At 38.2% G+C, this 26772-nt stretch overlaps 1 protein-coding gene across 1 annotated transcript in view; it reads left to right on the top strand.

Annotated features, from left to right (window-relative positions):
- RYR2 (ryanodine receptor 2) overlaps positions 1 to 26772 on the top strand; it is a 549009-nt gene that overhangs the window by 231991 nt on the left and 290246 nt on the right. Inside the window, exons 20-26 of the mRNA XM_057736978.1 lie at positions 5327 to 5445; positions 5778 to 5911; positions 7364 to 7605; positions 11706 to 11898; positions 12968 to 13184; positions 14884 to 14988; positions 19515 to 19618. Coding sequence (XP_057592961.1) covers positions 5327 to 5445; positions 5778 to 5911; positions 7364 to 7605; positions 11706 to 11898; positions 12968 to 13184; positions 14884 to 14988; positions 19515 to 19618 — 1114 coding nt within the window. The remainder of the gene's footprint in view (positions 1 to 5326; positions 5446 to 5777; positions 5912 to 7363; positions 7606 to 11705; positions 11899 to 12967; positions 13185 to 14883; positions 14989 to 19514; positions 19619 to 26772) is intronic.

Here is a 26772-nt window from a genome sequence, read left to right on the forward strand (position 1 = left end):
GGTATGATCCCTTTAATGTATTGTTGAATTTGTTTTGGTTATATTTTATTGAGGATTTTTACATCTATGTTCATCAGGGATATTGGTATTTAATTCTCTTTTCTTGTGGTGTCCTTGTCTGGTTTTGGTATTAGAGTAATGCTGGCCTCATAAAATGAGTTTGGAAGTGTTCTCTTCTATTTTTTTTTTCTTTTGGAAGAGCTTGAGAGGGATTTTGTTAATTCTTCTTTAAATGTTAGGTATATTTCATCGGTGAAACCATCTGGTCCTGGACTTGTGTTCATTGGGAGGTCTTTGGATACTGATTCAACCTTCTTACTATTCACTAGTCTATTCACAATTTCTGTTTCTTCATGATTCAGTCTTGGTGGGTTGTATGTTTCTAAGAATTTATTCAGTTTTTACATATTGCCCAATTTGTTGACATAAAATTGTTCATAGTAGTCTCTTATGATCCTTTGGATTTCTGTGGTAGGACTTGTAATATCTCCTCTTTCATCTCTGATTTTATTTATTTGAGTCCCTTCTCTTTTCCTCGTGGTGAGTCCTGCTAAAGGTTTGTCTGTTTTGCTCATCTTTTCCAAAAGCCAGCTCTTACTTAAATTGATATTTTCTGCTATCTTTTAGTTTCTATTTCATTGATTTCCACTTTGATCTTTGTTATTTTCTTCCTTGCACTAACTTGGGCTTTGTTTCTTCTTTTTCTAGTATGTTGAAATGTAAAGTTAAGTGATCTGAGATTTTTCTTGTTGTAGGCATTTATCACTGTGGATTTCCCTCTCAGAAGTGCCTTTGCTGCATCCCATAAGTTTTAGTATGTTGTATTTCCATTTTCGTTTGCTGCTCTCTTTTTTGATTTTTCTTTTGATTTCCTCTTTGACCCACTGGTTGTTGAGTAGCCTGTTGTTTAATCTCCACATATTTGTGAATATTCCAATTTTCTTCTTGTAACTATACCATCATGGTCAGAAAGGATTCTTGATATGATTTTAATCTTCTTGAATTTATTAACACTTGTTTTGTGGCTCAGCAAATTATCTCTCCTGGAGAATGCTCCATGTGTGCTTGAGGAGAATGTGCATTCTGTTTCTTTTTGATGGAATGTTCTGTATATGTTAGTTCAGTTCATTTGATCTAGCGTGTCATTTAAGGACAGTTTTCCTTATTGATTTTCTGTCTGGTGCATCAGATGTGTACACAAGCTCCTTTCTCAGAGACACTGATGCCCTGCAGTCTCTAGATATGTGCCAGACCAGAAGCCTTCCCCTCAGGCCAATGCTGCAAGACAGCAAATAGGCCTCTTTAACAGAAAATTGGAGGTGGGTTTCAATTGGCTTTCTCTGTTCTGTGCCCTGAGCAGAGTGGTCTCTCCATCTGTTATGCTCTCGTGGAACGCATGCCAGTCACCAGAGCCAGGTGATGAAGGGTCATCCCCTGTGCACCTGGGGCACTAGATGTAAAACTGGGGCACCAGTCACACACAAGCTGCCTTCAGCAGATACCCATGAGTTGAAGCAAGTGAAAGGGGAAGCACAAAGGTGGTGCCCACTGACTTCCATCTCTGGAGAGAATTTCATTTGGCCCCCAGATCTGTGTTAAATTAGATTCCTGCCCCTTAGGCCAAAGCTTTAAGGTAAGCAAATAAGCCTTCCACAGAAAGACTGGGTACGTTTGGCTGCCTCTGTGCTGCACCCTGGGGTAGGTGAGTTCCTGCTGCCCCTTTAGGAACTTTTTCTCAATTTGCTGTAGCCTTGTGAGTCTCATGGAGCCAAGCCCCATTGGCTTTCAAAGCTAGGTGTTTTGGGGGCTTGATCTCAGGTGCAGGTCTTAAAGTAGGGATACTGGGTGTGGGGTTCAATCCCTTTGCGCCTCAGAGAGAAGCTCAGGGTTGTGAGTTACCTTCCAATTGTGGGTTGCTGCTCCAGGAGTGGGGTTCCTAGTGAGATTGTGTGTGCCTCTCCAACCTGATTCAGTGTGGGTTTCTGTGTGTGTGTGCGTGTGTTTCCCTGGTATGTAGGATTTGCTCACTTTTTGAGTTTCTTTCAGAGGAAATTGTTCCATATATGCATGTAGATTTGGTGTGTCCTTGGGAGGAGGTGAGTTCAGAATATTCCAGTGTCACTATCTTGAATTGGAACCTAGAAATGTTTCTTACTTTAAAAGTTATGTGCTCATTTCACAGAATGTGTGAAATATTGGAAGAGAACTACAGTTGACCCTTGAAGAATGTGGGGCTTAGGGGTGCCAACTCTGTGCTGTGGAAAATCCATGTGTAACTTTACGGTTGGCTCCGTAGCCAGTTCTGCATCCACGCATTGAACCAACCGTGGATCACGTCGCACTGTAGTATGCATTTAGTGAAAAAAAAATCCATGTGTAAGTGGACTTGTGCAGTTCAAACCCATGTTGTTCAAAGGTCCACTGCATAGTTGAGCAGTAACTACCACTAAACTCCTGATGTAATAACTTCCGGTGGTTTTTGAAATATTTATATTATACCAGTAAATATATTTTGCATAGTTGCAATCCTAATATGTATTCAATTCCGTATTTACTCTTGAAAGTTGATATTATATATTATGCATTTCTGAGTTATTAAAATTTCACAACTCATTTCTATAAATTTATTAAAGTTATCGAATTATTGTATGTTACTAGTTTGGGTGGGGTTTTATTTTTTATTTTACACTTAGTAGCATGTTCATAATTCTTTCATTCCAGTAATCCTGTTATGAGCTACCAAGCTTTAACATTTTTCTTTGAGAGTCTGCCCATAAGCATTAAGTACTGTTGCCATTCCTAGGTATTATTCAGTGAATTTAAAATGTAATTGTCAAGTCATCTTTAGTCAGCTATTGCCATTGTAATGTCAAGCACTGTTTCTCTGTCTCATTTTTTTACCTAAGTATTTCAGGCATATATCAGTATGATTTAAATATACACATGATGTAGTTTGGCTAGTTTTTTTTTCTGTTCTTTTTTTTTTAAATGACTCTTTTGGTGTTTCCAATTATTTTCCTTGAGGAATCTCTTACTATAAAAAGTATTTAAAAGCAATTTGTTTGCAGTTTATTCCAACAGTTAAAATTAAAAATAGTTTTCTCTGACTTTTTATTGTCAGAATTACAGGCAGTAGTTCTTTTCACCTAAGTGTTTATTTGTTGGATCTGACATGGCCCTATTGAAAAACAATTTTTAATGTTAAACCCCAGACTCTGAAACCCTTCCATTAGAATAGGCTGAATATGAGAAAAATCAGAGATTTATTTTCACAGTGCCATTCTTGCATTTTGTGATATGTGCTGTTCTTTCCAAAAATCTAGTCTTTAATCTTTTCTGATATGTTTAGGTTTATGAATGCTGTGGGCTTTCATGAATGTTTATTTACACAAAGAATTTATTTTTCTTGATCTTCTACCTGTTTTTTTTTCCTTAATGATTATATTTTATAACAGAGATTGGCAAACTTTTTCTGTAGAAGGCCAGATACTAAATATTTTAGGCTCTGGGACCATAGGGCTTTGTTGTTGCAACCACTCAGCTCTGCCTTTTTAATGAAAAAGCACTGTTTGTATTATTTTGTATATTCTTCTTATTTTGGAGACTAAGAAACATTTTCTGCTATAAACCTCCAGGAGAGTGTAGTGATCTCCATTGGTTAGGATGCAGTGCTCTCAGGGTCGTGCTTTTAGTGTCAAGAAGATATGTAAACAAATGAGCATGTTAACACAATACAACTTTTTTTATACATATAGGTAGCCATGCGCTCTAGAGTAATAAGTAATAGAGAGAAAACAAAAACAAAAACAAAAATCAGGATAACATATGTCTAATCTATTAAAAATGCTTTTCCTGGGAGTTCCCTGACAGTCCAGTGGTTAAGAGTCTGAGCCTCCAATGCAAGGGGCACAGGTTTGATCCCTGGTCAGGGACTAAGATCCCACATGCCATGCAGTGCAGCCAAACAACAAAAAATGCTTTTCCCTGTTTTCTTAGTTTCTTTTAGCTTGGAATGAAGGAGTTTTATTTTATTACTTACCTTCTTAATAATAGCAGAAATAGTTTTCGTACCTGTATATAAAAATCTTCTTTAATTTATCCATCAGCCTGTTATATTATTATTTTCTGCTCTCTTTGATTTTTAATGGGCATGAATTGTTGGAACACAGCAACAGATATTGAACCACACCAAAAATTAACTTACCTTTTGGGATTTTTTTTTTTTTGCCAAATATACATTTATATTTCAAATAATTTAATTATTGGTGAGGAAATCAGTGTTAACACCCCTTGTCTTGGTGGTTTGGGTCAAGTGTCAGTTGTGACAGTTATAGTAAATTGCTTCTATACCATTTGTAAACCTGAGCACTTTACTTTTTTTTTTCAAGAAAGTGATTGCCATTTGAAATGAATAAACTTTTCTACAAGGTTCCTATGGGACGCCTCTCAATACTCTCAGACAGAGATCTCAGAGCAGTGGCCCTCAGCCAGAGATCGCATTTTCTAAATGTTATATCTAATTGCTGCAAATGAACTACATTCTCATTGACAAGTCAGGCTTGCTCTCAAAAAATAAATACGCATGTACCTATTTAGCTTTTCAAGTTCACATTAAAAATGCTGATAATGAGATTTATTTTCTAATCTCTGTTTTAGATTTGAGGAAAACATGTATTCAACTTTATCTTTTCTGATGGCTAATAGCTAAAAATATTACCATTCTTTTTCAGGTTTTATATATTTTATATTTCTATTTATTGTTGTGTTATATATTTCTCTTTTTATGCAAACCAAGAAATATTTTTTTCTACTATATACCGCCAGGAGAACGTAATGATCTTCGTGGGTTAGGATGCATTGTTGCAAGGTTATACTTTTAGCATCCAGAAGCTTCACAAGCTGGCCCTAACTTACCTGTCCCATCCCCTATTGGCTTTGTATCCCAGGCACATTAGGTATGCCCGCCTTTCAAGACTTCACTCAGCACTTTACTGCCTTCCTTTCCTGGAAAATGGCCATGAATGAGTTCTCCATGGCCCCACTTAAATGTTGCCTTCTTTCATTTCTCTACAGGCAGAATGACCTGCTTACTCAGCTGAACACTCTCTCTTTGCCTTGTCCTCACTCATCATGGTGTTTGGTTATCAGCCTGTGTCCCAAACACCACCTGTCCCCTATCACAGGTGTCCTGTGACAAAAGCACTGAGCACATAATCATATTATGTTCAGTCAACACCTGAATAAACACAGAGAGAAGAGGAAAGCCACTGATCATCATAGATTGGTTAATCGTATTCCCCCCCCCCCTTATTTGTTTTCTCTTTAGGTATTCTTGAAGTTTTACACTGTGTGTTAGTAGAAAGTCCAGAAGCTCTAAATATTATTAAAGAAGGCCATATTAAATCCATTATCTCGCTTTTGGACAAGCATGGAAGAAATCACAAGGTAAGTAAACCATTTTATTGCCAGAAATGAATTCTGGAATAATTTTAAAACTATTTTTTAAAAAAGATAATTTTTAGAAGGTGTGTCAGATTTTTCGTGTTTTTCACCTTTTAATTCCAATCAGGTAATATTGTCTAGTGCTTATGCATGGCATCAGTGGGAGAATGGAGCAGTTGTCAATTTGTGTATGAAGGAAAGTTGGAAAATAAGTGGACACATCGATTTAAAGTGACTGGGTTAGAGGTGACTGGAGGGAATGTGTTTGTGGAAATTGGTGCTGATACTTGAATCTGAAAAGGGAGTGAGATCCTGAAAGTGATTTCTCTTTTCAGGTTCTGGACGTCTTATGCTCTCTCTGTGTTTGCCATGGGGTAGCAGTCCGTTCTAACCAGCATCTCATCTGTGACAATCTTCTGCCAGGAAGAGACCTGTTATTGCAGACACGCCTTGTGAACCACGTCAGCAGGTAAGTTCAGATTGACGGTGTCACCAGATTCATAACATAGCAGAAAATGCATGTTCTAGCTTTGTAGCTAAAACATCATAGAGTCTATTTGTTTTATTAGGATCATTTACGTATTTCCCCACTGAGTAGTGTAAGAATTTTTTCTGCCCATCAGATGAGATAATAACAATAGATGACCCAAGCAAAACACACATTTATTACAAAAAAGTGTGTAACAGCGCTCGTTCACATTCATACGTAGCTGACTTGTCATGGCCATTCTCAGGAGCAGACTGACAATTATACAGGGATATAATTATACATAATTATATTTTACACCTTCTTAGAATATAACTAAAAACACTGTATCCTTCAATACCAACGGTGAAGTGCCTACTGTATATAATAAAGGCATTGAATTCAAATGTCCAAAATATAATAAATTCTACAAATAAGCAGTAAAAACTACATTTTCAGTTAGATCTGCTTTCCAAGGTATCAGATATTCATTGGGTACTTTGTGCCAGCCACAACGCCAAGAGCTTTAGTAGCATTCTACACTGCTTGTGTTTGCACACAGTGTTACTGTTGTCCACATTTTATAGGTTAAAACGTTGGCACTGGAGATGGCACGGGTCTGACTGCAGAGACGGAGCTCTTCACCACCATTTCATAGTGCCTTCCATATGCAAATAACATTAATAATAATAACAATAATAATAATAGATGCAGCTCGTAATCAAGGACATGTTATGTGTGATGGTAATAACTTTGATACACTGTGCTTATTAGCAGCTGTCCAGGAAATACTTGCTACTTCACACTGGTTCAAACAAAAATGTAGGGCTTCCTATATATTTCTACATTGTAACTTTTAAAAAAAAGATTGACTTTTAAGTCTTCCTTCCTTGTTCTTTAAGTAATAGACCTGTTGTTAATGAGTAGTATTGCCTGAGACTGTCACTCATGCCTAGTATTAACTTAGGGTAAAATCCCTTCAATTAAATACGATGAACCAGAAATTCTTCTTTTCACAGTGAGGCGTAGAGAACCACGAAGATGATTAAGCACCTTGGTTCCTTCTCTAAGACTACAACTCGCTTCAGCCTCAACCCCTGTGTGACATAAAGCTTAGCTTAGGAAAATGTCTCTCTGTCCCGGATTAATAATAATAATAATAATTCTGGCAGTCTGCCATGCTGTCCTGAGTGCCTCCCCTTATATATAATCCATGATATATAATATGCTGAAGAAAAAATAGTAGTAGAGTGTTAACTGAGTGTTAACTGCAAGCTTGGCTGTCACCGCAGACTTCAGTGATTGTTTCAAATAATTTGTTGTACTTAAGGAAATGTACTTAATATGTAATATATCTCTTTGAGAAGCAGGACTAATTCAGAGTAGCATGATGTAAGTTAAGACAGTGAATGCTTTATTCGGATTTTCTCACATGCTTTTCCCATCTCTTTAAAGCATGAGACCCAATATTTTCCTGGGTGTCAGCGAAGGGTCTGCGCAGTATAAGAAGTGGTACTATGAGCTGATGGTGGACCACACGGAGCCATTTGTGACGGCCGAAGCGACTCACCTGCGAGTGGGCTGGGCTTCCACCGAGGGGTACTCTCCCTACCCTGGAGGGGGCGAGGAGTGGGGCGGAAATGGTGTCGGAGACGACCTCTTCTCCTACGGATTTGATGGCCTTCACCTCTGGTCAGGTAAGTACTATCCATTTTCCTTCACAGCATCCTTGAAGGAAATCTTCTGCCCCCACTGTACATTTCTAAAAGCTATTAGTGCTGGTCATATCAGATACATTTATTTCAGAAATGTAACACTGAAATGATGAGCGCATTGAGTAAAAAATTTCACTAGAGGAGAAAGAAAACTCTTACAATTACAGTACATCTCCCCAAGACTTCTTTGCATATGAATGATGGATTTCAGAAGTGGCGTTCTGATGCATGAATCAACCACAAAAATTTAAATGTTTCCTGCGTGCTTTAATTGGTCTGTGCAAAACTTTTGCTTCCAGTATAAAAAAGAACCAAAACCAAATCCTAGAAAATAATTGGAGTAAATAGACTAAGTTCCATCTCCTGGTTGGTAATTGGTCAAGTGTATTGTGAAGAGTCAGCTCATAATCAAATGATGATTTGTTTCAAAAGTGTGGAACTGTTTAAAACTAAATGTACAGTTCATCTCACTAGCTACCAGTGCTAAGCTTTGATGGTTGAATGTATATTAAAAATGAGTAATAAATAAAAATAAAAATAGTATTCTTTTTTTCTGCTTTGTTAAAACACATCTTTGGATTGCCTTTATTTAAAAGTTTACCTGTTGATTATGCAGATGTGGGAATTCATTCGGATTCTGCAGCCATATGCTTGTATTTCTAAAGCTGCATTTAGAAAACTGGACATATTTTATAACACATTTAGCATATGGAAAATATGGAGAGGTTCCTTACATTACAAAAAGCTGAACTTTGCCTCTTATGGGCAGATCAAGTGATATTCATTTATTAATGCTTTACATAGGCCTTATAAATTATGAAAGGGAATTTTAAAATTAAATTTAATTAAATCTAAGAGTTCATGGTAATGCATTTATAAAGGAAAGCACTCCATGTAGTTATCTAACAACTATACTTACTAAATTTTTCCTTTATTCGGTGCCAATAGCTCAGTAGCCTGGAGGAGATGAAGCTGTGTGTTGACTATTTCATCTAACCTGTGGGGCACTGTTTGGGGCCCAGGCTATAGTGTGGTGTGTCTTATACACAGGTGTACTGTGCTGTCACAATAGAGTCACAGATGAACCCAGTGACAAGGCGAGAATAAAGATGCAGATGTAGAGAACAGACTTGAGGACACGGGGTGGGGGGCGAAGGGGAAGCTGGGACAAAGTGAGAAGGTAGCACTGACATATATACACTACCAAATGTAAAACAGATAGCTAGTGGGAAGCTGCTGCATAACACAGGGAGATCCACTCGATGATGGGTGATGACTTAGAGGGCTGGGATAGGGAGGGTGGGAAGGAGTCGCAGGAGGGAGGGGGTATGGGGATATAGGTATAAATACAGCTGATTCACTTTGTTGTACAGCAAAAACTGGCACAACAGTGTAAAGCAATTATATTTTAATGAAGAACTTAAAAAAAAAATAGAGTCACAATGCTTGTTCCAGAATGTTCCTACTGACCAAAGGCAAAGAGCACTAATTTCAGAATACCTGACAAACATAAAATAGGGTTAATGTCTGTTTGATAATACATTTATAATATATAACTCTTATCCTTTGGATATTACCCCCTCTCTTGCTGTCTTCAAGTATCACTCCACACAAAAGGGTGAATGAGTGAAGCATGTTCGCTTGTTTTCCCATTACACAGAAACTAGGGGAAAAAAACAAAACATTACTCCGGTTAAAAAAAAAAAAATGCTGAATTACGTCTCATTATTTTAGCTATATAGCGCCACTTCACCATTTTCATGCTTGCATTTAGTTTGAAGCTTTTTCTATCAACACATAGGAAGAACCCAGAGCTTCTGGAATTGAACTGGATGCAATATGCCTTTCACAGAAAAGTATCGGTTAACTAGAATGATAAGAGCAACAAAACTATTGAGTGCATCTAGGCACGAGTCACAGAAAGAAGATATATTGTAGAATTTCAGGAGAAAATCATCTTGAAACTTTGTATCAAGAGAAAACATTTGACTGTTTTTTCAAATGGCAAGAAAATACGCACTCTACAATGCCTAGTGACTTAGGCTGGTCACTAGTGACCTTATCTCTCTTACCTGTTTGTTTCAAGCATTGCAAAGTTGAAAACTGTGTTCTCTCAAGCTACTGGGATCTATTGCTAATTTTTGATTCGTGATCAACAAAGACAAATCTAAATTAATTGGCTTCTGACTGAGTTACCATGGTTAAATCCACTTTAATTCCCATAATCTTCTTGGGTTCACTCTCCTATTCCTTTTCTTAAAGTTGAAGTAGAATTTACAGTATCAAATGTCTGTGATTTCTGGGAGAGAACACTTAACATTTTGTGATTGGAGAGTGGAGATGTTCCCTGGGACCAGAATTTGGCTTATTAAAAAGTTTTGAACTCTGTCTTCATTTCTTCTTCCCAACTTAAACTTTGCACAGTATTGCTGTGTCCCCCCTCTGTGAATGAGAACTGGATTTGGGGCACCCATGTCCCCTGTTTGTAAAGGCCGGAAGTGTGAGACAATCTTGCTGCTTTTGGAGAATTTAAGTATAAAAGTACTGAGGAATGTCATAGAACGGTACAGGAAAGATGGGTAAAGATTCTGTTACAGGACCTGTAAATCAGACCACTGCTATCTTCCTTTCTGGCTAATGCAGAGAACAGGATTTGATATGTTTGTATAAATGCAACCTGAAAATGCTTCCTAATGGATTCAGCAGTGTGAGTGCCATTGACACCGTGGACTTAGGCTGGTCACTAGTACCTTATCTCTCTTACCTGTTTGTTTCAAGCATTGCAAAACAGTTTACTGTGGTGACTTTTAGGTAGTCCTTGGTATTAGCGTAATAATATCCCTCAGATTGAGCAATATACTTGGATTATATTAAATACCTGTGTAATAACATTATTATTAGCTACAGATCTCGATACAAACAGGGATACAGACCTTTATCTTTGAGTTCTGTTGCTGTTGTATGATTTTTTTTTTTAACACGCTGCTTTTGTGATATCTAGGAAATTCTAGCGGGACCACCTGAAAATGAATTTATTTCTTGCAGATTTGAATATTGGTGAAATAAAATATGTACACATTTTAAAATGTAGATATGCTCTACTACTGACATTTCAAATATGTTGTTGGTAAAAATCTTGGCATGCTAGAAGTTTTAAAAAGGTGTTATAAAAGATGCAAAGCTTGCATCATCAAATCATTTTTTTGTCTTTGCTCAAATTGAGAAATTTCGTATGTTTGCATTTGTTAGCATGTGTGTTTGGGAGAACCTTACCATCTTGTTTCCCAGTATGCCCTTGAGACTATCTGGAAAAGGAGTTCTGACATAGTCAAGAATGGACGTAAGTCATAGGTTGGCCAGGGCAGGAAATGACATTTATCAGATATCATTTTCATGCTTCACCTTGTATCCTGCTGTTTCCTACTTAAGAAGCCAAGCAAGATTTTGTATGAAAGAAATGATAGAACAACAAACCAATTGACATGTACTGTCTCTCAATAAACGACGGTCACATTTTCTGTTTTCATTATCCTTTTATATTTTTATTTTATAAAACAAAGGGGATTTAATCTTTGAGAAGGGGACTGAAATAAATACCTGCTGTGTCTGAGATTCTGCTCTTGTAAACCATTAATTAAGGTATCAAAACAACTCTGCAAGGCGATGGCATTGGTTTACAAGAAATCAAGGCTGTAGAGGTTAAGTAATTTTCTGATGGTCATACAAGTAGTAGATGATAAAGTAGCGACTTGACTTCAAGAGTTTCCCTGGAGATTTTCCCCAAACATCACTATATTATCAGCTCTAAGATGATATCTACATCAAATACCATCCATCTGCATGAAAAAATTTCTGTGTATCAAAAGGTCCATTTTGCAATAAAGATAGCAGCCTGGCTCCTGAAAAAAAGCAACAATGTTTTGGTAAAGGATATAACATATAACATTAGTGTGCATTCAAGATTTATTCTAGTCCAGTACCGTTCATTGATTGTCACTGCCTATTCACATCTTTGACTTGGGCTCTGAAGATGATTCTCTGAGATAAAGATGCATTACCCTCCTTCTTGTGTTTCCCCGTAGGTTGTATTGCCCGTACCGTCAGCTCACCAAACCAGCATCTGTTGAGAACTGATGATGTCATCAGTTGCTGTTTAGATCTAAGTGCCCCAAGCATCTCCTTCCGAATTAACGGACAACCTGTTCAAGGCATGTTTGAGAATTTCAACATTGATGGCCTCTTCTTTCCAGTTGTCAGTTTCTCAGCAGGAATCAAGTTAGTATCTCTGTGTTTTTTGGTCTGTTGGCCTTCTCACTTCTCCTCCTTTTATGGAAGACTCTGCACTACCATCACGCTTTTTTCTCCAACCTTCTCTCTCACTCCTGGGCATCAGTCCACGGGGCATTTTGCCTGTTCCTTGAAGGATGGAGATAAGATTCACCCAAGAGGGGAATCTCAGGAGGCTGAATGCTTTGTCCACATATGCAGCCATTTATATATGGAGTCTACTGCCTCTCCCTCTATCCAGTGTCCTGAAATATTTCAAGTCCATTTAAGTTCACTTTTTTATTTAATAAGGGTAAATAAACAATGTTGTATTTACAATACCACTTATTTTATCATATTTATTTTCATTCATTTTTCTTTTCTTTTCATTACATTCTGTCACCCTGTTCCAAACCCCCTCATTTCTATGGAAACTAGGTTTTTTTTTTTTTTTTTTTGGTTGATCAGGTCAACGTGACTCCTTCCCATGTCACCCTCTACCTGTTATACTTGTAAATTACCTGTTTGTAATCAGCTGGGTCAGGATGATTTCCTCTAACCCTTTGCTTTTTTGCTACTAGTACATGGAAAGAGAAATCAAAATGATAATTCAGTGTATAGAAGTATCATTTGAGTCCCCTTTAAGGAATTTCACAGCGAAATTGGATGCTGGAAAGTGACTGCTTTTTGTTTTTATCAGATCACATCCAGCCCTGCAATTTTAAGTATATAGATATTTAGATCAAGTCTATTCTTTCTCTGTTGATAATCTGGGCGCTTGAGACACTAAATGACCAAATACCATGAACAGGTATTTCATTCATATAGCAATATGGTGCATGTGCTCTTATTATTTCTCCAGAGAGCGACGAGTTTTTGCTGAGCTATTAACATAATTTAATCAGGTTTTACTTTTATGGTTAGAGGCTCTTCACCTCTATGATGGTACTGAGGGGAAGAAAATGTGGCTTCCAACAAACTTAACTTTGTACTGATAATGTATCCCTTGTACTTTGTTGATTAGGAGACTTTTCTGTGCACCAGAGATATAACTGACCCTGACATGCATCCTTTACAGGGTACGCTTTCTGCTTGGGGGGAGACACGGAGAATTTAAGTTCCTTCCTCCGCCCGGGTACGCTCCTTGTTATGAAGCTGTGCTGCCAAAAGAAAAGTTGAAAGTGGAACACAGCCGAGAGTACAAGCAAGAAAGGACTTACACGCGGGACCTCCTGGGCCCCACAGTGTCCCTGACACAAGCTGCCTTCACACCGATCCCTGTGGATACCAGCCAGGTACCCAGATCATCAGCTGTGATGGCCACATTTGAATTGCGGTCATTCCCATATGCACCAGCTTTCAAACTCCTTTGACCACATCCCACAAGAGTGCATTCTGCAGTAATATAATTTATCTGTATAACTGAAACAAGTTTCATTAAGTGATGCCTGCCTTTACCATGTCCACTTAGCCATTTTCTAGTCTACGCTATTTTGTTTTTTAAGGGTGGTTTCAAACCATTAAGTTGACTTTTTAATGTACTAATGGGCCACTACCTGAGGTGTTGTATATTAATTTTAGAGTGTTGTTTATATAGACTAGTGGTGGAGTTTTACATTCCTTCTCCCGTCTAGATACACTTGGTATTTTGAAGTGATTTAACTAACTTTTATCTGGGTTAGAGATCTGAGATCATGAGCTCTGGAGTCAAGAATGCCTTAGATCAAATGCATGCTCTGGGACTTGAGAAGATTACTCATCACATTGATTGGGATGCTAAGTACATTTGACATAGTTAATAAATAACACATTGGCACAATGCTTTGCAAATAGGCCCCCAAGCAATGTTAGCTGTTTTTCTTGCTTTTCTCTTTCATAGATGTTGAAAGTATCCTAGCATTAATGATGAATTGTAACTTCAGTCCGGTTGGTTAGATATTCCTAGTTTCTTCATTAGCTTTTGAAGATCAAAGGCAGTGCTTCTCAAGTCTGAAGTAGAATTAATAACAAGCCTCAGAAGCTTCCGTCGTTTGGTTCCTTGAACCATATTTCTGTTTATACGATGCAGCAGCATAAACAAACACGCGTTGTTCATGGCTAAAATTCAGCGTGTGTTGCCACTGCTGGCATGTGGCAGGGTGGGTATGGTGCTACCAGAGTTGAGCGGTGAGCATGATTGGAGGATGGAAATGGACTGGAATGGACAGTGGGATTCTGCGGAGTCACTAACACATTTAGGATTTCCTGAGACCTGGATAACCTCTACTGTTTGGAGGGGAGGAGGCAGTGATGACCTGCTCCCTGTGGAAACTCTGCCCCATCTGTGGGCATTGTGGGCAGTTGCCTGCTCTCTGTGTTGAGGGACCAGTTGTGGGGCACGTGTCGGTGCATCGCCAGGCATGCACGGCCAGCCTCTCACCTTGAAAACCATTTTGTGTTCTTTATGGAGAGGCCATTAAACTTCCCCTTATTAATAGGGACATGTTCAGATTGTTTCCCCTGAGGCTTATATTTGGAAACCACTAAAAGTAACAGAATTAAGGGAAAACATAAATCATTGCTGTCAGAGATTTCTGCACTCAGAGAACCAGCAGATTCCTTTTTGGACGCTGAATTGTCTTCATTCTGGCTTGTGGAGGTTGGCCAGGTTGGTTTAAGAAGTCTGGGGTGATTTCTCTTTTTAAATAATGCGTATTCTGGTCGTTCTCCCACATCCATGAGGACTTTTTTCCTTAATGATGGCTGTCCTCAGCAATACTCTGTTTTCTTTGTTTCTAACTTTCATTCATAAATTCCCCAAATTTACCTAGCAATTGTTTAGGTACCTAGTTTTACCGATTTAGAATAGATGGTTTGGAACCTAGTTATGTGATTATATTTTAATGGTTGATGAGAACTGTTTTATTTGGTTCAATTCACAGTGAGGACAATTAACACTGAATTGTCTTGCATTTGTTTCTGATGTGTTTTCTTTTTCTTTTTTTTAAATTTTAGATCGTGTTACCTCCCCACCTGGAGAGGATCAGAGAAAAACTGGCAGAGAATATCCATGAACTCTGGGTTATGAATAAAATTGAACTTGGCTGGCAGTATGGTCCGGTACATAATTTTGTAATTTATTTTCAGACTCTGTTAACACATCTTTCTGAAAACATAACTTCTCCTCACTCATCCTGCTATGTGGTGATGTGAATCCATCCGATTGATGTTTTTCCCCCTTCACTTTAGTTTTTGTGCAGTTTTCCTTTATGAGAGGGAACGACATTAGTGGAGCGTTCATTGAAGGATGGCTTAGCTGCCTAAACAATTGAAAAGTTATCAATCTTCAGGCTGAAAGTTACATTTTTAAATCAAGGTTAACATATACAGACAATAGGCATTCATTTGTAAGGAACTTAGGGAAAAAACTCGTTGAAATTGAAAGTGAAAGCTGAAAAGGGAAGGAGGTCAGTTTTACTCTCCTCCTCTGATGTTTTACTTCTTTTAGTCCCAGTTGTACTTAGCAGTGTGAGTCCTCTAGGCAAAGGTTCACAGTTGGCTTCATAAATGAAAGAGAGGCTGGGAAATAATGATTGCATATGTTTCCAAATGATTATTTTTCAGAGAACTTAGTTTACAATTTATCAATAAAATTTAGATGAAATAAAACCCAAAATGACTTCCTGTGTAATCCCAGTGTATCAGATATATATATTTTTAGCAGGACTGTGGCAGTACTTTGATTTTTATGATATTAATAGTCTAAGTATCCCAGAAGTTGTAACACTTTCTTATATCTGACTGAATATAGAAATGGGTGTATTCAGCCCAGTCATAGTGTATTGCATTGGGCTTTGAATAATGACCTTTATTACTAGTGTTAGTGGTAATACCATCTGATACTTGATACTAATTAATATGTTTATTTATTTAGAGTTTTGCCTTTTCACATATACTGTCACTTACAGGTATTGGGTTAATTTTCCTAATAGCACGCTGGGCTGTGTGTTACTATTTCAGTTTGACCAGCTTTGTCACAGCTGGGGATTCTCATAGAGCTGTCAAATACCCTGACAGCTAGTTAGCAGCTGTGCTAGGACTAGGATGCAGGTTCTCTAGTTCATAGTCTAGAACTGTTTTTCACTACAGGACTTACTGATGCATGATCAGAAAATGGGATCCTATCATTAATTCAGTAATGGTTAGACAGTTGTCAAATCAGCAAGCACTTACAACGTACCTTATTTAGGTATATAGTTTTGTGCTATATTCATTGACTTTTAAAAATTGAGGAAATGAATAAATGCTAAGATATTTACCACCAATTCAAGTCAGTAAGAGGAAAGATATTATAAAGGTGTACCTAGTCGATTGCCAGGGGAATTAGAGACAAAATTTACCACAAAATTCAAGATGAGGAAAAGATTTGAATTATGGACAAAATTTGGAGAAAGATAATTACAGGCTAGGTTTTAGAAAGATCTCATACAAACAAACACTCCCCTCCAAAAAAAAAATTACCATATAGTAACAGGAACTGTTTAACAGGCCTATGCTCAAGAAAGATGATTTCTATTGCAAGCTTCTTTTTTGAAGAAGCTTGTGATGGGTCTTCATTGCTGCACACGGGCTTTCTGTAGTTGCAGCTAGTGGGGGCTACTCTTCATTGCGTTGCTCAGGCTTCTCCTTGCGGTGGCTTCTCTTGTTGCGGAGCACGGGCTCTAGGCGCGCGGGCTTCAGTAGTTGTGGCATGTGGGCTCAATAGTTGTGGCTCGCGGGCTCTAGAGCATAAGCTCAGTAGTTGTGGCACATGGGCTTAGTTGCTCTGCAGCATGTGGGATCTTCCGGGACCAGGGCTCGAACCCGTGTCCCCTGCATTGGCAGGCAGATTGTTGACCACTGCACCACCAGGGAAGCCCTCTATTGGAAGCCTCTAAGGGTTGCCTAAATGATCACGTTCTACAATGAACTTACGTTTCTTCTTTTAAAAAAAGAGGAAATATAAGGTCTCATTATTATCTATTCTTACAGTTAGATTTAGTTCATTTCAATACCATACCTTCTTTTGCTGCTGTTTTGCAGATGCTTAAAGAGAATATGGTGCCTCCAAGGCATCCTGGTTGCTGCCAGTTATCCTTTACCTGGTCCTGGCTGATTAAAGCAACATTGGGCTTTATGTGCCTCCAGGGTGGCGATTAAGCACTTAGTCTGTGGATGTAGTGTTGGCCCTTGGCACCTTTCCTGGGACAGGGAACGTACTTAGATACCCGCTGATAGAAAGAAATGATTTTTTTCTTAGGGCTCATTCTGGGCAAGCACAGCTTCAGATGTCATATCAGAAGATCTGCAATTTGGGAGAGTCTCAAACTGATACGTGAAGAGATTTCACATTGTTCTTGCATCTAATAATTGAGTTTGTGTCCTGCTTCTTTTACCAGGACTTTCCTAAAACTCCTTTCAGATAAGTGGCTATGATTCCTGACTTTAAGATCTCTATTATTCTAGACTTAGGTACATCCCTATTATTGAGACTAATTCCATAAATTCTTTAACATTTTAAATGACGTGTTCAACTGTGGTTTACTTTGGACAATTTGAACTGTTGAATAAGTTGGGTTTTTTTTTTGCTTTTTTTGCGAAGAAAGTGCAGTTTCTTTAAATGTCTTTGGAATGTGTTTCACAGGAGCATCATGCAAAAGCTCTGTTTTATGGAATAACATCAGGCAGGTCCATTCAGACATTCATCTGTCCCTTTTGCCTACATTTGCCTGACCCTGTGCTTGGTACTGAGGTCCCCGAGTTGAAAAGACCTTATGTTAGTAAGTTTGCCTTTCTAAAGAGCCTCTGGTTTAGCTGAGTGATAGACACAAACAATTACAAGCTAAGTAATATAATGGAGATACTAACTGTGAGGGAGGAATGTTTACAGTTCTCCTGGTGAAATCAGGGAGGGCTTCCAGGAGGTGGTAAATATTTGATCTGAGCTCTGCTGTTCCTATGGAAGAGCAGTGAGCCTGGAGGCAGGAAAAGGGTCAGGGAGAGGACTCAGGTGGCCCAGGTGAGAACTGGTGAGTTTCCCAACTGTGTGCCGGGAGTGGGGTTGGAGAGACACGACTGCAGGCATTTTGAAGTTAAGGTATGGAATGTGGATAAGAGAGGGAAGGAAATCTGGGTAGATTTCTGGTTTTAGCTTGGAAACCTGAGAGGATGATGGGGTCAGTTACTCTCTGGTGTAGAAAATAGAGGGGAAGTTGAAATTAAGTCAATAAGGAACAAATTATCTCTGGACTTGGACACATTCATTTTCACCTTTGTGTTTAAATTTAGTGTTATATTTTGTAATTCTAGATTTCATTTCCAAAGTTACACACTTGAATAAGTAAATAAACTATATGCTTTTGTATAAGTCCTGTTCATTTGCAATGATCACCAGAAAGAAAAGAATAACTATCTTGTTTTTAACTCAGCGACTCCTGAAGACGTAAAAAAAATTCTTGCTCGTGTTTGCCTATGTTTTATGTGGCATTTATAAATGCTGGTAATTCTTCCCATGGAGTAATTTGTTCCCTGACAGCATATGGCTGTGATCGAGGTGTCACCACAGCAGTAATGCCTATGTAATTTAGGCCTCTAAGAAGATAAAAACCTAATTACTAATGCAAGGGTATAGAACATCTTTTTCATTAATTCATTCCTAAAATCTTGAATTTAGTTTGTTCTGATTACTAGTCCACATTTTCAAGGATTAATATGAAAAATGCCTGTGGGATGTTAACTGACTTTGATAAAGCACTGGAGTGATTTGTGAGAGCAGAAGTAACTTACACGGGGTGAAATCAACAGCTGGAACCACCTCCAAAAGTTTGTATCAATCAGTCATGACATTAATCGGTGTCTCTAATCTGTTTGGCTCTAAACATGTAAAAATTCCTGCACATCAAAACTAAGTTATTACTACACTTTCTTACCTAGAATTCATTTCAGTTTACAAAACATTTGTTGCATGCCTGCCGTGTGCCAGGCATATTCTAGGTGCTGGAAATCCATTATCAAAGAGCAAAAGAGGGACTTATCTGGCAGTCCAGTGGTTAAGACTCTGCACTCCCAATGCAGGGGGCACAGGTTCGATCGCTAGCTGGGGAACTAAGATCTGGCATGACAGACAGGGTGGCCTAAAAAAAAAAAAAGAACAAAGGAGACCAAATCTACGTTCCTTTGGTCATACATTCTATAATCCAATAAATAAGGCCCTAGTCTACTAGCAGGTGGTAACTGTTATGGAAAAAAAAAGAGGAGGGTGAGTGGGCAGACTGACCTATTAGGAAGGTGGGCAGGATGAGCCACATTGAGAAGATAAGATTGAAGCAAATGCTGGAGGTTGCTGGGTGAGTGGGCATGGGGGGTGCAGGGTAGAGCAGACCTGGGAGCTGGGGCTGGGAATGGTGCCCAACAGAAGACGATGCCTGGTTTGACCCCTGACCTCGAACATCAGCCGTGCCTGGGAGAGGACAGAGGTGGCTTTGCTGGGGTGATGATCTGGGCTTCCCTTCTTGCCTCCCCCTTTCCTTTCCTCCATGCAGTTGGATTCCCATTGCTAGCCGCTAACCTTAGAAGCGATTATATGCTGACTTCCTGTTCTGTTCCAGGTTAGAGATGACAATAAGAGACAGCACCCATGTCTGGTGGAATTCTCCAAGCTGCCTGAGCAGGAACGCAATTACAATTTACAGATGTCGCTTGAGACCCTGAAGTGAGTGTCATAAATGTCCTGTGTTCCTACCTCTCTTACCCGAAAGAAACAAGGTGTTGATATTATACTTTAATTCATTTTAATTCTGGCTAGAAATTTTCATAATGCATTGGTGGATTGGATCAGTGTTTGTTTGGAATAGACTTTGAGCATATTACTTTATGTCTTTGTGCTCTATATAAGTATTTCCCAAAGAGTGTTCTACAGATGTTTATGGGTATTTCGGAACACAAGGATTTTGTCTTTGGACTCAGTGCTACTCAGCATGTCGGTGATAAATCATTACTGATATGTGACAAGGTAAATTAAGATATTAGAAAAAGTGTTTAGAAGGTTTTATACCAATTTAAGGTATTGCACTGAGCTTTGAATGACATTTGTTATTCATGTTAGTGGTAATACCCTATGATACTTTATACTAATTCGTATGTTTGTTTATTTCGAGCTTTTGCCTTTTTGCATACACTCTCACAAGTGTTGGATTAATTTCCCTAACAGCACGCTGGGATCTGTGTTATTATTTCAGATTTACTAGTGATGTCACAGCCGGGGATTCTCAGAGTTGTTAAGTGCCTTGGCAACTAGTTAGTAGCTGTGCTAAGGACTGAGATCTAGGTTCTCTAGCTTCTAGTCTAGAACTGTTTTTCACTCTAAGACTTGCTGATGCTTGATCAGAAAGTGGGATCCTTTCCTTAGCTCAACACAGGTTAGAGAGTTGTCAAATCAGCAAGTACTTATGAAGTACCTTATTAAGCATATAGTTTTGTGCTTTTCCATCCTTGATTGCCTTGAAGAACTGGATTTGTTCTAATCAGTCGCTTATCCTAATACCTGCTTATATTAGGAATGAAACAATACTTTTGTCCTTTTTTTGTTTTGTTTCAGTTTTGTTAAGTGCAAAGAGCTATTTCTATTGAAGTTATTTTACCAAAGACCCAAAACATAAAACTTAAACTGTTTCAAATTCTAGGATTTGAGTCCAGGTATATATTTTCAAAGATCTGGTAGTGATTTTCATTATGAAGATGAACAAATTGGGCCTAAAATGAGTTTAGGTTCTACTAGTACCTTAAAAGGAAAAGGAGTATATACAAATTGAGGGAATTGAGAAACCACTGGAGGTAAAAAATGGCAAAGCTTGTCTGCAGTAGGGAGCGCAGAACACATCGCGTGACCCGGGTCCCTCCTATTTGGAATCTCCTGTCTTCCTTCGTGGTCTTAATGTGAAGCTTGTACATTTAGCTTGGTAAGTCACGGCAGCCCATCATTTGCGCATCTTTTCCAACAGAATGTTTTTATTGAAAGTTCGTGGCCCAAGATAATTTAGTTAAATTTGCAGTGCATTCCCTATCATTTTAGCAATTGACAGCTAAGCCAGCTAGGCAAATCCTGGGAAGCCTGGAATGTAGAAATCTCCATATTCACATTTGGTACATTGAACCTTTGACTGCTACACATAGCCTCATTTCATTCCTGACATCTGCTGGTGGCTGGTTTGATTAATCACCAGACTGCAGGTACCACAGTGGTGTTGCCTGTGGCAAATGCTCATAACCCTTTTCATGAGCTCACTGTTAATATTTATATGGTTTTATGAGGAACTAATTTCACTTGTTTCTTGAAAATTTAGATTAGGGGGAAAAGAGCTCCTATTTCTCTGAAACTCACACTATGCCCAATTGCAGTAGTTTAAAGAAAGTACTGTACTCTCTGTATTTCCTTTATTCACTTGGTTAGTTGCTAGGCACTAGAGCAGAGTGGGTAAGAACACAGAGTTTGGATGATTGGATGGTCTGGATTTAAGGACTTGCTCCTCCAAAGGGAATCTTAGGTTCTCTGAACCTTAGACTTTCTAGCATCAGTTTAAAATGGGGTCATAGTGTATCCACTTCATGGAATTGTAGTGGGGACTAAACGATACAATATTGATAAAGCCTCTAGCACCATAATGTCTAACAGAAGAAGCACCCTATACAGTTCACTTTTTCCTTAAATAGTATACTATGTGTGGGATTCGCAACTTTACTTATTTAAATCCTGAGGAGTGCCAAGTAACAAAGAAGCAAATGACTATTTCAGAATATTCCTTATTTTGGATGTTGGGTGATTTCATGTGAATATGAATTTTTGTTGCTCTTTCTGTGATTTTTTTGTCATGTAAATTGTTGACAAAGATAGCTTCCTTCAGATTGGAATGGTCATCTGTATGTTATACAGCACTGCAGAAATCCTGACACCCTCATTGGAACAGCACTGTACCACCCTAGCCTAAGCTACCATTTTTTTATTGCGGTCTGATTGACTTACAATGCTGTGTTAGTTTCAGGTATACAGCACAGTGATTCAGTTATACACACACACACACACATATTCTTTTTCAGATTCTTTTCCCTTATAGGTTATTATAAAATGTTGAGTATAGTTCCCTATGCTATATAGTAGGTCCTTGTTGGTTATCTATTTTTTATATTGTAATCTGTATATATTAATCCCTACCCCCTAATTTATCCCTCCCTGCCCTTTCCCCTTTGCTAACCATAAGTTTGTTTCCTATGTCTGTGGGTCTGTTTCTGTTTTGCAAATAAGTTCATTTGTATCATTTTTTTAGATTCCACATATAAGGGAAACCATATGATATTTGTCTTTCTCTGGCTTACTTCACTTAGTATGAGAATCTCTAGGTCCATCCATGTTGCTGCAAATGGCATTATTTCATTCTTTTCTATGGCTGAGGAATGTTCCATTGTGTATATGTACCACATCTTCTTTATCTGTTCGTCTGTCGATGGACATTTAGGTTGCTTCCTTGTCTTTAGCCTAAGCGGCCATTATTCCTCACCTGAAACTATAAAACTGTCCCGACAGATCCAGTTGAAATATTAACCTAGCTCTTCCCTTACCCATTCTGCACTCTGTCGCTAAATGATCTTTCTTCAAATATTTAGGTGATGTCATTCTCCCTATTTGAATTCCTTTAATAGTTGCCCACTTCTCCTAAAATAAGGTAAAGGCAGTACCTTAATTCGCCTAACGGTCCTGAGCGGTCTTGCTTCCCCTCTCCAGCATCATCACGTAGGAGGCTGCTCTGCTTTTCCCTTGCTCGCCATCACACTAGCGTTTGTTTCGCACACCTGTTTGCATGTCATGTTCCTTTTCCCTTCTTTATGTTTACTTTCTGGAATGCTCCCCTCCATGCCCTGTTCTCATCTTTACATCTCAGGTCACTTCTTTGGGAAGCATTTGCTGAGCTCCTTGACTCAATAAAGTCCTCCTCTGTAGGCACTCAGCCCTTTTGCATCTCTCAGCACAGAAACTTTCTAGCTTTGCGTAATCACAGGATGGCCTCTGTACTCTGCCAGACCTGAGTTTCTTGAGGGCAGGGATCTCATTTGATTTTAGTTACCATCTTTTGAGCTTCATAGTTCAGTAGATATTTGTCAAATGAATGAAGGAATGAATAAGCATTAAAGCTCAGTCTGCAGCCAGGCTTCTAGATACTAAATGCTTATCATGCACAGGGTGCCTCCTGTTCTCTCTGTGGCTTTGTGCCAGTCTGTTTCCTCTTGGTGTCAGTGCCATATACTTGAAGTACTAAAATGCCACTTGAACCAATTATTGCTGTTTAATCTTGTAGTAAATACATATGCAAGGTACTGTGGGAGGCACAGGAATCAGATGGAGAGCCCACCTCCAGCTCATTCTCTTCCACTCCCCCTGCTCTGTTCTTCTCCGCTAACCTCTGCACAAGCTTCACAGCTCACACTGCTGTCTCCCCATCTTCTGCAAACTTTAAAACCATTTTAAATAAGCGAATTGAACAGTGTTAAGTCAAAGAAAATGGCTTTAATAAAGATAATATAAAGACCAAAGAGTTCTTATGCAAATAACTTGGTGTGGTTGATAGCATTAAATAGATTTTTTAAAATGATCTGTTGTTCTCATTGAAACATCTCCTTGGATTAGACATAGAGTTGTTAGATAGAATGCCAAAAATGCGATCCATGAAAGAAAAGAAAATCAATACATTGGATCTCATTGAAAGTAAAACCTTTTGTACTACAAAAGAAACCACATAGAAAATGAAGACAGGTCACAGACTGGGAGAAAGCATTTGTAAATCATGTAAGTTCACATTTGTAGGATTTGTAGTAGATTATACGTGTCCTCATAAACAATTTGTATACAGAATATATAGGTAACTCTTACACCTTGTAGTAAGAAATACAGCCCAATTAAAAACAGGCAAAACACTTGAGTACATATTTTAATAGAAAAGATATGTGAATGGCTAATAAGCACATTAAAAGGTGCTCAACATCATTAGTCATTTGGAAAAAGCAAATTAGATCACAGTGAGATACAACCACACACACACTGGAATAGCCATTTTCAAAATGACAGTTATTCTCAGTGTTGGTGCAGATGTGGAAAAACTGAAACCTACATGTATTACTGATGGAAATGTAAAGTGTTTCTGCCACTTGGGGGTTTCTAAAGTGTTAAACATAAATTTGTGATACAACCTAGCAATTCTACTCCTACATACCTACATACCTACACAAGGGAAATGAAAGCCTATGTTGACACAGAGACTTATATGTGAATGTTCATCAAAGCATGTTCATAGAATCATTATACATAACAGTCCTGACTGGAAACTGCAAATATCCATCAGTGGATGAAGGGATAAACAAAATGGGATACAGCCATACAATGCAATACTATTTGGCAACAAAAGGACATAAACTGCTAATATGCACTAGAGCACACACACACACACAAAACATTATGCTAAGTCAAAGAAGCCTGACATGAAAGATTCAGTATTGCATGGTTCTTTCTACATGAAATGTCCAGAAAAGGCAATTCTATGGCGACAGAAAGCAGATTAATGGTTGCTTGGGGGCGGGGATGATGAATGACTGCTAACAGACATGGAAAATCTGATGGGGTGATGGAAATGTTCTAAAATTGGATTGTAGTGATGGTCATTCCATGCTAGCCAGGGTTCTCCATATGTTATAATTTCTTGGTAGGCATGCACTCAGAAGTTTAACCACCTGGATTTGAGATAAATCCCAATATTATTGTCACCCTTGAGTTGCCTCAGAGCTGGGTTTGGTATCCTCCTCGACCCTTTCATAGCCCTATACGCATGTCACCGCATTCAAGACACTATGTTATGGTTAATTTTTGTCTTAGTCCTCACTGTCCTGTAAGCTTGTCCCCAGAACTTAGCACAGGACCTGGTGTTCAAAAGATACTTATTGAATAGATAAGTGAATGGAGGATGACAGCAGGGAACTTCCTGTTCCTTGGACAGTATTTGAATAAGCATAACCTGTGTTTGTTCTGTGAGTCAATTTTCGATTCTTCTGTGGCTGATCAATCTCATTTTAATTGGCACATTCTTTAGATAATTGTATAGCATCAGTTAGCTCTTGTTCCATCCATATTTTTGCAGTTGAACACGCGAAAGGTAATTTCACAGGTTCATCTCAGTTTTGCCATGTATTACCCAAAATTTAACTTGATGACAGTGCGTATGTGTATGTGTGTATCTATATCTGTCTCCAGATTGTCATTTTAAAAATGTTATAGAGGGTAAATATAGATGGATTTTAGGTATTTGCTGTTGTCCTTTTGGAACTGACCAAACCTTAATAATCCTGTCACCCAAAAAGGTTATGCCATTGCGTCTTATTTTATTGAGGTAGATGGAACCACTCATTGTCATGAGTACTAAAGGGTATTGTTCTACCTAAGTCTGGGGACTTTTAAGGTTGAGGTCTAAATGTAAATGGTGAGGATCTTTCTTGGGAAAATAAACAAAGGGTTATTCATTAAAAGGAGCAAAAAAATACAAGGGTATCTAAACACTGGATAAACTGTTTCTGGCAAATTGGAACCCCGATGTGTCATGTGAAAAGGAGATTCTTCTAGACCAGAAAGTCCAGAAGAGGATTTAAAAACATATGGGGACTTTAGTATATCATAAAAGTAGCATTTCAAGTAAGCAGTAAAAATGGATTATTCAGTAAATATTTTGTGGAGAACTGGGTATCCATCTGGGAAATAAAGTTAAATCCCTACCTTAAGACATAGAGTCTCCCCTGCCCCTTCCCCCTCAAAAAGGCAAGGATGTTTCCTTCAAATGATTTAACAATTGGGAAATCTCTTTCTAAGTATCACATAAAACCCCGAAGCCATTTTAAAAAATAGAAAAATTCAGTTATATAAAAACAATTTAAAACTCTGTGTAGAAAGAAACCATAAAGAAAGTAAAAAGACCAATAACAAACTGGAGAAAATATCTGTAACTCGTATCTTATATATCTGAAGAGCTTCTAAACTGCAAGAACAAAACCCAAATCTAACAGAAAAGTGAACAAGGAATATTTTCACAGACAAAAGAAAGTACAGATATCTCTGAAGCATATGAAAAAGGTGCTCAAGTGCACTTCTATTAAGAAAAATGCAAATTAAAACTATAAATGAGATATCTCATTAGCATATTGATAACTGTATTGGAACAGGTATGGGAAACAGGCAGTATCATATATTGCTGGTGGGAATGTAAATGATTACCAGCTCTATAGACATTTAGCAATATTTGTTAAACTCTGAAATGCACCACCGCTGTGACCCAGTAATTGCATGTGTAGGAATTTATCCTATAGATGAAGGATATAGTACATGCATTAAATGTGTAAGGTTAGTCATTGCAGCACTGTTTGTAATAAAAAAAGATTGTGAACAGAGAATTGGGTAAAGCATTCTGACACACCCAGTGAATAGAACACTTCAGAGCTGCTGAAAAATAAACCCGTTTTTATATGAAGGACAGTAAATCAAAGTCATATGGTGTATCAAATGTATATTGTGAAGTCCAGATTGCATATTGTGGAAAACTGTCTCTTACATATAACCATTGTGTAAAAGGAAAGCTGCCACACACACGCACACACACCTGCTTTAGAATATGCATAGATTCTAGCAGGACATTCAAGAATTAGTAGCAGTCAGTGCCTTTAGGGAAGGAAACAAGACTAGAGGGAAGGGACTGGAGAGAGACTTTTCAATATGTTCCTTTTTGTGTTTAAACTGAAACATTTAATTTTCGAATGTTCCACTCATTACTCAACAGTAAATAA

Source organism: Hippopotamus amphibius, chromosome 5 (genome assembly GCF_030028045.1).
Source record: "Hippopotamus amphibius kiboko isolate mHipAmp2 chromosome 5, mHipAmp2.hap2, whole genome shotgun sequence".
Taxonomy (NCBI): Eukaryota; Metazoa; Chordata; class Mammalia; order Artiodactyla; family Hippopotamidae; genus Hippopotamus; species Hippopotamus amphibius.